At 40.3% G+C, this 13,785-nt stretch overlaps 2 protein-coding genes across 4 annotated transcripts in view; both read left to right on the top strand.

Annotated features, from left to right (window-relative positions):
* Bap170 (Brahma associated protein 170kD) overlaps positions 1-11,982 on the top strand; it is a 40,008-nt gene extending 28,026 nt beyond the window's left edge. The window contains exons 5-16 of one of the 3 annotated variants that reach the window (XM_014363478.2): positions 768-1,225; positions 1,307-2,621; positions 2,705-2,921; positions 2,999-3,227; positions 4,605-4,949; positions 5,775-5,972; positions 6,072-8,305; positions 8,380-8,539; positions 8,626-8,793; positions 9,051-9,128; positions 10,010-10,101; positions 10,185-11,982. In XM_014363478.2, the coding sequence (XP_014218964.2) occupies positions 768-1,225; positions 1,307-2,621; positions 2,705-2,921; positions 2,999-3,227; positions 4,605-4,949; positions 5,775-5,972; positions 6,072-8,305; positions 8,380-8,539; positions 8,626-8,793; positions 9,051-9,128; positions 10,010-10,101; positions 10,185-10,305 (5,615 nt within the window). In that variant the 3' untranslated portion in view covers positions 10,306-11,982. Of the gene's footprint in view, positions 1-767; positions 1,226-1,306; positions 2,622-2,704; positions 2,922-2,998; positions 3,402-4,604; positions 4,950-5,774; positions 5,973-6,071; positions 8,306-8,379; positions 8,540-8,625; positions 8,794-9,050; positions 9,129-10,009; positions 10,102-10,184 lie in introns of all 3 variants that reach the window. The other 2 variants (XM_014363475.2, XM_014363477.2) reach the window with 2 other exon arrangements.
* Positions 11,983-12,200: 218 nt separating this feature from the next.
* LOC106647170 (PAXIP1-associated glutamate-rich protein 1) lies at positions 12,201-13,150 on the top strand. Its single transcript, XM_014363442.2, has 3 exons — positions 12,201-12,380; positions 12,609-12,766; positions 12,862-13,150. The coding sequence occupies exons 1-3, from the start codon at positions 12,312-12,314 to the stop codon at positions 13,082-13,084; spliced, it is 450 nt and encodes a 149-aa protein (XP_014218928.2). The 5' UTR covers positions 12,201-12,311; the 3' UTR covers positions 13,085-13,150.
* The last annotated feature ends 635 nt before the right edge of the window (positions 13,151-13,785 follow it).

The raw sequence follows: 13,785 nt of genomic DNA, 5'->3' as shown, positions 1-13,785 counted from the left end.
AAAATACGCTGTATGTCTGACCATTGCTTTTTTTACCTCAGTGAAAACGGTATGATACAGTACCTGGAGATATCTGCATTTAAAAGACCTACAGAAACCTCGTGGACCTTAAATTATTAACTCAAGGGTCCTCGCAGCATTCGGAGTAGCGCATCTTCTTTTCCTCTCTCTTACCTACTTGCCAATTGTAAATAGTTGTCCATGTACAACGTAGTACACGCGAGTAAAGTATACACACCCATACGTGATTGTATACGCAATCCTGAGGCCTGTCGTACTCTCGAAACTCACGATTGGATGTATGTGTAGAGTTCTCGTGGTAATCATCATTTTCCCAAAGTGAAATACATCGTAGAAACAGCGCTCCCGCCACTTTTTCACGCGCCACCCAAACATTTGGGCCATTTCATGTATTATTCCCACACTATTTGTACTTCTTCTGTACCAATGTCCTCGCCCGGTAGGCACAATTACTAGACGAATCTACGCACATTCACACCGAAAGAGAGCCAAGCCCTTGTCTTTGACGTTATCATCTCATTACAAAATCAATATATCACTTGCAACGTACAGTTATATCCTCGTCGAGCCTTGATTATTTATCGTCGGTCAAGCGGCACTGCAACGATAACGTGATCGCGCCCATGTAAATTGTGTGTATATATGGTACATGGATAAAAAACGGGCCAATGAATCCTCATTGCCATACTTGTATTTCCCCCTTTTTTCCAACAACATGTAATAAAAATTGTCCAAAATGATTTCAGACTCGCTGCGGGAGTACAACGGGCTCTCCTCGGACCTGTACAAGCCGTCGAGCTACGACAAGCTAGCCCTGTCCCTGCTCTCGCCCCTGCCGAACGAGCAGGACTTTGCGATCAACGTCTGCACCTTTCTGTCGAACGAGGGCAAGCACACCCTCCGGCTGGACAAGTACCCCCGGCTCATAGCCCACCTGATAGCCCACGCCGGTGTCTTCGACTCCCCGGGCACGCGACAGCTCTTCATCGAGGTCTACTCGCGGGTGCGCAACTACTCCATCAACTCGTTCTGGCAGGATGTCCTCGACTCCCAGGACGTCCTCGACCTCACCGACGAGAGACTGTTCTTCCTCCCTGGCAAAAAGAAGACGAAGAAAAAGGCACTCCCCCCTGGCCCCGATAACAAAGCGCTGTCCAGCAGGCAACAGTCGGACGACGGCTCTTGTCCCATGGACATCGATAACGTGAGTATACAATTTTATCAAATGCACCACCTCGTTTAATACGTTCGTACGTTGGTATGATCATTGGCGTCGTTTCGGCAGGGTTCGTTGAGCTGCGACAGGCTACTGGAGAGCACCGACCTCGAGGTACTGGACGAGCGATTGGGTTCGACGACGAGCGCGCATATGCTGTTTCTCCTGGACGAGGCCACGTGTTCCTCGTCCATTTCCTCGAGCACCTTCAAGGACCAGAATCAGAACTCGATCAAGTTCGAGGAGGACGACAGGGATCTATTTTGCGTGGGTCGGACGTTCGGCACCCAGGATCCTTACGGTCAGCGTGTCCTCCAGATCGCCTCGATTCTTCGCAATTTGAGCTTTACGCCCGAGAACGCGGCGGTGCTCGGCCGCTCGCCCCCTTTTCTGCGCTTCGTGTTGCTCTGTGTGCGCGCCAGGTGGAGCAATCTCCACCAGTTGGGTTTCGACACCTTGGGCAACGTCGCCAGCGAGATCGTTCTCAAGGACGCGGGCAAGAGGCTCACCAGCGTCATATTGCAGTGCGTCGCCCGGGGCATCAGCTCGCAGGACAGGTTCGTCGTCATCAGCTGCCTCGAGATACTCAACAAGATCAGCCTGCAGGACTTGAACGAGGACACCCTGGTCCACGGCTTGGACGATCACGTGTACGAGCTCATTTGCAGGTTCCTGGCGCTCAGTGACATTGCCCTGCTCGTCTACACGCTCGAGTGCCTCTACGCGCTCACGTCCCTCGGCGAGAAGCCTTGTACGAGCGTAGCGCGGGTTCGAGGTGCCATAGACACCCTCGTGGCGCTCGTTACCGTTGAAGCTCAGAGTTACGGGCCCAAGGCTTGCATACTAATGCGGGTCGTCGAGACAGTATCCTCGGTGCCCAATTCCCAGCAGCAGTCCCAGCAATCCCCGTCACCACAGTCTGGACAATCGCCGCAGCCAGTTCAGATTCAAGCATCGTCGAGCTCGCCGCACGTGCACCAGCAAAATGCTACGACTGTTGTTACCAGTGGCACGCATCACGTGAGCGCCACTGCCCCGACTACTGGTGCGCCTACCGCCACGAATGTGTCTGTTGTTGCTCCTACGCAGACGAGTGCCGTGAGCAGTACTACTGCCGCTAACCCTGTCGCTCATGCTGCTTCTACAACCAACGTGGTGAGTGCTCCTGTCAATCAGCAAACGCAACAGACTCCTGTCGTGCAAGTGCAGCAGCAGCAGCAGCAACAAGTACAACAGCGACAGACGCAAGTTGTTCAAGTGCAACAAGCGCAAGCTCAAGTTGAGGTGCAACAACAGGCACCCGCGGCTCAGCAAGTGACTGCCAAGGTGACCACGGCATCCAATTCGTCTTCCAGACCGAGTACTCCTAAGAATGCTGCTGCAAGTGAGTAGCTTGATACGTGCTGTATTGAGAAACCGTGAAGTTGCATTGATGCTTATAACATATATTTATTTTTGTTTTTGTAGAAGTGCCAGTAACCAATTCGTTACAACAGCAACACGCGCATCAGCAAATCATCCAGGAGAACGAGCAGTTCGCCCTTGGGTGGTTGAAAGCTAACTTTGAACCAGCTCCCGGTGTGAAAATCGAGCAGGAAGAATTGTACAAAAAATATTTAGGAAATTGCACAAAAATCGGTAGACGAGGCGTTATTGCACCTCTGCATTTCCCCAGATGTGTCAGGTACTATTGAGATCCCCAAGTCATCTTTTAGAGCCTTGATTGGTGCTTACGTACGTTTGCATAAATATTTTCGACAGATCCGTCTTTGGAGGCACGATAGGTCCTAATCCTCTTAAGGGCGATACTAGTGGATCCATGTTCTACGAGGGTATTAAATTGCGCGTGAACCCGGGCCAAGTGTCATATCCGAGCCAAAGTACGACGAGCGCGACGAATGCCAATCAAACGTTGGCAACAGTATCAGCAGCAGCAGTAGCAGCAACTGGCAATGTCGTCACGGTCGTCAGCAGTGGAAACCCGGCAAAGGTGCAGCAACTACCACAACAGCGTAACGATAGCACACCGACACCGTCTTCCTCGATCCTAAAAGCCCAACTGTCCGCACCGCCAAAACCCCAACTACCGATCATTCCTCTTAGTAGTCCGTTAAAAACCCTTACCTCTGTCACGAGCAGCGTCCCTTTCGAGCCCAAGAGCCAGGTGCGTTCTCTCCAGGTTTTCTCAAGTGATGAAGACTATAGTCTTTTTGATGTTCTTTCGTCCAATTTTTGTATGCTCTTTCTCTTTGTTGTTTTTTTCGCACTTTTTTTACTCATACATACATATTTGACAATTTTTATTCTCGCAGTTACAAGCCTCTCGTTTTCTTATTGTGGTATACTGGGCATTTGGCATGACAATAGATCAATTTCTTCTTTTTCTTATTTTCAAATGTTTTCAACGCTAAAAATGCTGTCATTGGTATGATTTTTTTCTAAATGTTTTCTAAAGTAAAAATATATATTATTGTGATTTTTTTTTCATAGAAAATTTTACATTATAAATTTTATTACTTGCATTATGAATATTTCACCAAAAGTAAATAACTTAAACGATCAATAAAATTGAATTTTCTTAGCATATTTGTGCGAAAAATACCAGTAAAAAACATTAGTTGCTTCAAACTAACAGAAAAACATGCTCTTAAATATAGATATTTTCAAAATAATCTCTGTAGGTCTCAACAAATAGTAGCTATTCTAATGCCTCAAATTAAACTTTTATCCTATTCCTATTCAATTTCCTATCTAATCCTAAACTCAGGGAGCTGATCAAGACATTTCTAAATTTCTATGAAACTACGTATCCATCGATCCAGTTGACCTGTTAATGAAATCCCCAATTTTTCATTGGTGTCGGCATATGATTAGTAAATTTTAGATCGAAAAAAATTTATTTACAAATTTTTTTTTTTTTTATTCTTATTAATAATTGCTTTTAAATTAAAAACTTTCTTTTTTAAGCCGGTGAATGATAATTCGCTTGCATGAAATTGTTATATTTCATGCCTTGGTTAATAGTTGTTTTGTAGTGTTTTAAATATTTTATTGTAATAGCCAACAGCATTATCTCTTCTACATATTCAAATTAAATAAGAATTTTAACAATGATGCTACATAATATTAAAAGCTTTGGTTCTTATGAAAAGGGTGTTAAACATGATATAATCCACTAATCGATTAAAATGAAGATTAATTACGTTTGGAGTGAAGAAGAATGGTTAATAAATATGCTAAATAAAAAAAAAAAATTAAAAGAAAACACGGTAAATTGTATTTACATCGCATCAAGTTATAGCATCAATCTTATATTGTCGTATATTACACAAAAGAAAACAAGAAAAATAAAATTTGTATGCAATAGGTCTCGGTAGCGCATCCTCACCTGAGCCAGGCCCTCCTAGCCAGTGGTGCTCAACAGCAGCAACAATCAACACAATCCCAGCAGCAAGCAACTGTACAGACACCAGCAGGTCAGCAAGTGATGCAGGTGATCGTCGAGAAAGACGGTCGCGCGGTCGCCACGACCTCAAGCTCCATTATCAAAAGCCTACTGGCAACCAAGGTAACGGCCAGCGGCGAGTGCATGCAAGCCGCCGCAGCCTCCCAATCCACCTCTCCCTGTGTGTCAGCCGCTGTGCCGGTAGTAACAAACGCAACCGGCGTAGTATCCAGCATCAGTGCCAACCAGCTACTAACCGCCAATCAGGTACTTTAATAGTGTGTTTTTTTGTATATTATTAATCTATGTCATGTTTCGATGGTAGTTTTTTCATTCAGTTTTTTATTATGCTAGGAATTCTTAAAATGTTTTAGTTTTTGAAAGAGGGATTAGTTAGCAACTTTCACTAGAAACATTTGTCTTTGCATCGATAAAATTTATTTTCTGTCCAATAATAGGAATTTTCATTATCATTTTAAATATTGTCTATCCTCGTGAGTCTTATAATGTAGTACAAAGATTAGTAAAATAGTCATAACATCGTAATTTTATATTTAATAGAGATAGTTACTATTATATGTCATGACACCAAAAACACTTGAACACTTATCAAACAAACTCATTATATCACTAAATTTTTATTTCTACCACAAACATGACTGCATATGCTTTTTATGAAAGAGCACATGTAAAATTTTGTAAAATCATCAGTTTCAAAAGGACTAGCACACCGTGAGATTTCACTCCTTATTATTTTGATTGTATTTGTCATGTTGTGTTTTATTTTTTCTTTGTTCTCTTGCTTTTTTTTTGTTTGCAATTCAAACGCATGGTAAATAACAAGCGAGTGATCCTTAATTTGTTTGACTGATCTCCAGCTATATATTACACACTCGGTGTATTTCTTTATTAGTTAAAACATGTATTTAATCGTCCATGTAGCAATCGGCACTGATAATTGTCAAAGTATCGAACTAACAATAGCATGGTGTTATTGAAAGAAAACATCTAAAGCTCACGTACAAGAACGAAGTTTGCATTGCCAAGGTAGTCTATAAAAGGCTTGGATACTCATCATTACCATTTATTTAGGTTGTTCAACGTCAGCAACAGCAGCGTCAGCAACAATTAAATCAGCAACAAATCACGGGGGTTTTACAAACGACGACATCGGTCGGCACGCCGGTCAAGATAATCACTAACGCCAAATCAAAGCCAGCTATCGTAACTCTAAAGAAATTCCGGAGGCTCAATGGTGCCAAGGTCATTGTTGCCAATAACTGCGAGAAGGTAAAAAAAATAGCAATGAAAAATAACTACTCAAATAAAAATTTACACCGCTTTCAAGACATTATGCATCACATCTAACAAATAATTCTTATCTTGTAGGTCGACTCTATGGAGACGGATAGCAATGCAGCGTCGCAGGCACAAACGGCGGCAGCTGTTGCTAGCATAACTACGCCGGCCAACAGAGAACCAAATAACATAACCAGTGCTCTACGAGTCTACCGACCGGCTCATCATCAACAAGTGTCAGTTGTGTCTGGCTCAACAAGTCCGGCTAGAACAGCTGGCACGCAACCTCAGCAACTAAGAAACGTCTGCACCACTCCGATTGCTGAAGATTCAGATTCGACAAATAACTCGATTGCCTCGTCTAGTGGTATTGGCGGCAGTAGGGACTTGTCCGGTGTTGGAGCGGAGGAGGATAACTCATTGACGAGTTTCGAAGGTATCCTCCAGAATGGAGCACCGAGTAATCTTGACATTGACGCTCAGGAGGACGGCTCGTCGAAAGACTCATCCAGTGCTGGCTCGAAGGACAAGCCGTTACAGGGCATGATGCTTGCCGATTTGTTAGAGCGCAAAGTCGACAAAGAGCCGGTGATGAACGGCCTGCTAGGGGGTAGCAAGAAGGATCTTGTGGAGAATCATATTAAAATGGTACTCAAAGACTCATCTGACGTGAAAATCAAGACCGATGTATCTGAAGACACGCTTATGGAGGCGCCCCAGCCTCGTGCTGGAATCAAACGTTCTGCTAGTATAGACGAAGAGCTAGCTGTGGAAGTGAAAAAGCCCAAGTATGCGAATGGTACTACCTCTCCGGATCCGGCGATTGTTGACTCGACGACCATTTCGAGTATCAAGTCGGAAGAGGACGAGAAGGAAGAGAAGGTGACGGTCTCGTCAACAGCGGCAAATCTTTACGCTGCGCTTGCCGCGGATATTATCGATGACGAAACAGATCTTGAGGAACCGGTGACCGTTAAGGATGAAAAACCCGTTATCAAGGAAGAAGTTCAAGTTAAGGAGGAGCTTCCACAATCGCCTGTTGCGGTTAATCAAGTGGTGGGAAATCAAATAGTCCTGACTCCGGAACAACAGCAGCACATTCAGCAACAAGTGCAAGCGCAACAGGCAGCTCAACAGGCTCAACAACAACAACAACAACAACAACAGCAACAGCAAAAGATACAACAAGTGGTTCAGCAACAAGTGCAACAACAACAACAGCAGCAATCACAACAGCAAACCCACCAGATTGCTATAACCCAACAACAGCTCCAACAGCAGCTACAGCAAGGGTTGCTTGTTGCATCTCCACGTCAAATAGTCGTTCAGCAAGCCATCCAGGCCAATAACCAAATCGTTACTATTCCCACTTCTGCGATCAAGGGTCGCCAAACCCACCAGATACAGTCTCAAGTGTTGCAGGTGCAACAGGGACCTGGTGGACAAACTCATTACGTTATTTCTGGTGGCGTTCCTGGCCAGAGTTACATGGTGGCCCAACCCCAAACGGCTCTTGTTCAAGGCCAAGCACAAACGGTTCTGGTGGCTCAGCAACAGGGCACCAACACTAAAACGATCATTATACTGCAACCCCAGGCTACCGCACAACCGCAACAACAGAAGATGGTTGCCGTTACGCCTCAGGGGCAACAGGTCGTTGTGACTCAGGTTCAAAGACCGATACTGCAAAATTCATCGATAGGACAAATCCCTCCACCCTTGGTACCTACTTCGGGAAATATGACCCATGCCTCGATTGTGATGAACAGTGCTGTAGCTCAACAAATTCAGCAACAACAGCAACTACAAGTACATCCCCAACCTCAACAACAAGTCCAATCGAACCCAGTGACAATGGTGCAAACACAGCAAGTTATGACTGGATCAGTGCCCTCAAGAGTCGTTACGCCAACACCTGCCAACACACCTCCACCAACTAGACCCACGACCCCGCATCAAGCTGCTGCGACGCAACAACCCACTTTAGCCGCTCCGGTAGTTGTGAAAACGCCGCAGCCATCCGTAACACCAGCTCAGCCAGTGACCAAGGACTCCAAAGACATGAAAATCGTTACTACGTCGACTTCTGGGGGAACGGAAAACAAGGGTAACAGTGGTAATAATGGTAGTAATAAGTCAACGACGAGTCAACAAGAAGCGACGACCACGTCAACGATTACGAGCAATAGCAACACGCGAGCACAAACTACGTCGACGTCCGCCGCGACAACAGCTACTCCGACTACGACAAGCAATATTTCCAAAACCATTACGATCAAGATTGATCCTACCGCGTTCCTCTGTGAATGGAGAGGTTGTCTCAAGTGAGTAATTTTAACAGCATTAAAATTCATTTTAAAATCCAGAGTATGTTAATGGGAGGTTAAAATTTTTGCAGACAATTCAAAACTCCTCGCAGAGTGTTTTTGCATGTTTGCGAAGTACACTGCCCAAGCGGAAACGAAGAAAGTCTCTGTCTCTGGCCGAACTGTGACACTTTGAAGCGACGAAGATTTTCCCTAATGACGCATCTACTTGACAAGCATTGCTGCGAGGAAGTACGTAACATTTATAAACATAATTGTCACATTTAATGATAACACGTTTTATTGAATTCAAAATGTAATCATAATTGTTACCCAAGGTAATGCTGATGAGAAGAAAACAATTGAGCTTATCGGGTAAGACGGAAGTGACAACGACGACGACGGCTGCTCCCGTGACTACTCAGCATCCAGGCTATGCACCTAATGCTGCGTTCCATGCCATAAAGAGGCACGCCCTAGAATTCGTCAATCCTAAGGAATTAATGGTAAGATGATTGAACATATGTCTTGAATACTAGGAAATTTCATTGATGTTAATATGAAAAAAGTGCAATCGTCACTTTGAACATTAAATTCACAAACGTTTTTCATTAATAACTAATCTTCGTAAAGATAGCCCTAAAAATTAAACGCGAATGCAAAACTAAAGAATGTCATTGTCCAAATATAATTAAAAGTGGGAGTGCCTCTATCTTATGATGATTTAACAATCGACTTTCTCTTGTTATCTTTGGCAATGCAGCAAAGGCCATCCAAGCCCGCTGCGGCCAACTCAAGCTCCTCTTCCCCCCGACCCGGGCAAAATCCTCCACCAGACCAGGTAACGACGAGTTAGAAATGTCCAAGAAACGACAGTCAACGATTTATTTTATCAATCAATATTGTTGTCGCCTCGCATTCCCATAGCAGCTATGTGCTCGCTGTCACGAGATTTTTTAATTTGCTTTCAAGGAATACTTTGTCTCACTTCCTTTTCCAATATCTGATGTGAAAGTTATTTTTTCTAAAAATAGTTATTTATTACAGTTGGTTGAGTTATTAGAAAGTAGTTTTGTCAGTATTACTCTCAACGCTGTCATCAGGAAACTATAGCTTTCGTGAATATAAAGTATAATGTTGCAACGGATAATAATTATCAAAAAATACGAAGGAATCGTAATCAATCACTTTTCATAGAAAAAAAAGACTCTTTCACATCGTTCCCGCAGCATGATTTATCCTTTACTCTTTAATCCAAGCGCTTGATGCAAGATAGACTAGACATGTTCATTAGTACTATAATTTATATCATGTTGTTATTTATCAGTTTACAATAGCTTCAGTAATTTGTATCTATTAAAAAAAAATAATTATGTGTTGAATCGTTTCATTTCAATCCAATGATTATATAGCATGCTTTTTGTAACTAATGCACAAAAATTCGTATTTGCTAAAATATTTTTACACATCCACACACTCAATGTCTGCACGATTTGGCTTATTTTCAAGCATTTATTTAAATTGTCTTTTTTTTGTCTCACCCACAAAACAAGGTGTGTCCTTTGTGTCTGACACAAATCTAGTTAGTGCGTCGTCAGTGGAATATCACATATAATTGAACACAGCATTTAATATTTTTTATTTATTTTGGACATAATAATCTCACACACATTTTCGGTAACATTGTGTATAATGTTTATATCATTTTTTATTTTTTTACAGGATGACAATGAAGGACCTGTTACGAAAAGTATTCGCCTGACAGCAGCTCTCATTCTTAGAAACCTAGTCATATATTCCGCGCAGGGTAGGAGGTATGTATCTTATTTTCATGATTGCATGGATGACCAAAAATTCATCAGAGTTATTTTATGAATTGATAAATTGTCTTTATCAGACATCTACGTGCATACGAGCCACATTTGGCCGGTGTGGCATTGAGCAACGTCGAATCGTCCAGGACAATCGCACAAGTTCTTTACGACATGAATGATCAAAGTAGCAGTGGTCACAGGTGACCTTATGAAGCGAGCCTCCAGGGAAAAAGTAACTTTGATTCGTAAAAACTCGAGCAGTGATCAATCTTAATATAGATAATTCTGGTGTTGTGTTTATAAATTAGTGCGAGCCAAAAACTAAAGCTCTTGAGCACATTTACACACATACATACAGGCACACATGAATACACATATACATCGCGTGGAGACGGAATCTTGGTGGTGAAGTGATAATCTGTAACCGGAATGAAGACGCAAGTATTTGATGGTACGCTAGTTTATGACAATGTTCCATAATCGTTAAGAAAATAAGGATGAGTTAAAAAAGAGGCCTAAAAACTTACTAGGCAAGCCAATTTGCCGATTATTCTAGCATTAATTGAATTGTGCAAACTAGAAGAGATAGCATAGTGCTTGACAAAAAAAAAGTAAATTCTCTCATTTGCTATGTAGTTATGGGAAATGAATTTGCAATCAAGCTAGAAATTGCGGAAAATAACTGATGAATTTCCAGACGATGTTTGTTGGATAGAAGCAGAGATACAAACATAAAAACACTGTTAAAAGGACAAAATGATATTTCAGATTTAATATTAATATTTATTTTCTCAAATGAAGGTGGCAAAAATGTTTTTGGTGTGTACAAAAGGTAAAATGACGATAAAGACTTGAAGATAATCGAGCGCAGTGGTAAATGAAACAAAAATACCTTTAAAAATGTTAATAGGTTAATTGTAATGAATTAATGTTATTGTGTATTATCTACGTTTTCTTTCTTTGTAAGTTCTTTTGTTCTCTTTTTTTTTTTCATGATTCATGAGAAAGAACATCAGAGTAAAAATAGAAAGTCTTTTTATTGATTGTATTTTTTAGAAAGTGTATAATTTTTTTCTCGCTTACTGATTGCATATCGCAATTGTACATGGCTATCCCATCGTCTCTCTTTGTTTTTAATATTTTAATTATAATCTCCACGATTCAGCATAGAATCCATAAAAAGAGAATTATACTTTGGATTTCTATAGTTCGTCGTCTCTTATTAGTTTGTAATACAAAGGTCCCGTGCTCTTGAGTTTTCATCTTTATTATCTATGATTTTCATGTGTAGATTTTTTTTCTTTTTTTTCTATTTTGAAGCACTATTTGATGGTGCATGTAATTCGGTTTACTCTAAAGAAAAAGCGAAGTTTATTAAATTTCAGTAAATGTATACATATTACACTACTTTTATATGAAATAGATTATGATTAAAAGTTTTTGATGAATTTTTTTTCGATGACATGATTCTGTTTACACGAAAAATGACACATTGCATTTATTGTAACATCATTTTTTACCTTAAGTCGCGAAGGATAAGTGTGAAAAAGCGAATCGAATCGAAGCTTTGAATGAGAATACTAGTTGATAAAGCGAAAGAATGTAATAACTTTGTAAAAAGAAACTAATTTTAAGACTTCATTTAACATTAATGGAAAAAAAAATGCAAGCACGTACATACACATACTGTAAATATTCTCTGTATTTCATTTGCAATGTGAAAATTTAAATAAAAACTGCGATTAATGGGAAACATTTTTATCAAAAATCGTTGTGACAAAACAAATGTGCAAACGAATTGAATCAGATTACTCTCGATAATCAAATAAATTTCTTTGTATCATATAAAAAAATAAAATAAAAGCGATCTTCTACTAAAAACATGGAATTTAATGTTTTCGTAATTACAAAATGTATTGTATAAATAATTAAATCTATTTATAATACCAATTCAACTATGAAGTAAGTATAATCAATTTAGATATGTCAAAAAGTCGAGTGCAAAGTACTGCAAAGTGCAACTCTCTTTTGACGGCTTTCATAAATAGTATTCTTGTTGACGTTGGCGGACCGGCATAAGTGATGGTGTATGTTGTGTACGCACTCAAAAACATAACCTTAAAATGTGATGTTTTGGTTTTTATAAACTTTTCATTCGGATGTTAAATAAACATTCTATTAAGTAAAAACTTTTAATTAATTGTCTTAAAATGGAAAAAAACGACGAAGACTGGATAGTTGAGTGTTCTGACGACGAGAAGTACGAGGTCGATCCCAAGGTAAAATTAATTGAGTTACGTTAATGTTGTTGTGTATGTAGTAACTATTACTGGAATTTCTAAATAACTTTGACTAATTCCATTATTAATTTCAACAACACTACGCATTGATTGTATTATCATCTAGAGTCTCAGTTATCTGTAGCTGAAAGTACTAAAGTGCCAATTCTTGTCTACACTTTATCACAATAATTCGGATATTGTTGAATTTATCAAATTTATTCGTAGAACGGCTGGATGCCAAAGCCTGAAGACATAGTGTCCCTCATAGAAAGTTTAGAAAGAAATAACAGAGTTTTGGAGCTTGAATGGAGATGTCCAGGAAGGCGTGAACCATCTCCTGTGAATGTGAATAATCACCAGCAAGATCTTTTAAATGATTACAAGTAAGTATATCACAATGTGAAAACTCATAAAACAGAGTATGTGGAATATTCTTTTGCACAAAAATTAATTCAAATGTAAATTACGCTTATTTCAGACCCAAAGAAAATAATTCAGATTTCGAATTCATGGATGAGATGTCTTCTCCAAGACTACCAGTCAGGAGAGCTGGTGAAGCTACACCAAAGGGCAGTGCAAAGAAAAAAACTGCCAGTTTTAACAAAGTTTTAAACACAATGCTGCGCCAGCGCAGACTCGAACAGCAAGAAAGTTTAAGTCCCAAAAAGCCTGAGCCAAGTTCACCAGGGATGAAATCATAAGACTAACAGTCTTCAAAAGTGCAGTGAAGAGACATGGCTTGGCCATTGAACTGAGTTATGATAAAAATAAGCTGATTTATCAGCTACTTTTTTTAAGAATCAAATTTTTTTTCACTATTTCTATTACTAAAAAAAAAAAAAAAGACTTTAATGATCCGTCAAGGGTATAGAATAATTATCCTCTGTGAGGATTAAGAGTACTTTTACACTTGAAAGATTTTTTACGTCAGTATAATTGTAAATAACAAGTACAAAACAAATATGTAAACCCAAGTGGTATAAGCATTCCTGTAAGCCAGGGGCACTCCATATAGCATCCACTGGGTATGCGCTTTTTAGACCACTTATAAGAAGATTTTATTGAGAATTTCCTTGAAAAGATTCGTGCCTATACCATCGAACGTCGCTGTGCCATCAAAGGTCGACACTACCCTGGGATAGGATGTGGTCACCTTTGTTGGACGTAGTTCACTTTGAATAAATTGGAGCTACCGATTATTAATATACTTATGTATAAAACTATGAAGAAATATATATTCTATTTCGATTTCCTTTATAAGTACTTGTTTAAATCCCAGATATTCTCTGTACTGACAAACACCTTATTGAGCCCCTCCTATTATGCAGTGAAAAAAAAAATAGTAACGAGGATAAAAAAAATTATAGAACGACGTATCAAAACGGTACAACAGCACCACTAA

Source organism: Copidosoma floridanum, unplaced genomic scaffold, assembly GCF_036245765.1.
Source record: "Copidosoma floridanum isolate Cflo_tuat_1 unplaced genomic scaffold, Cflo_Japanese_pri ptg000006l, whole genome shotgun sequence".
Classification (NCBI taxonomy): Eukaryota; Metazoa; Arthropoda; class Insecta; order Hymenoptera; family Encyrtidae; genus Copidosoma; species Copidosoma floridanum.
This window is presented reverse-complemented; position numbering and strand designations above follow the sequence as displayed.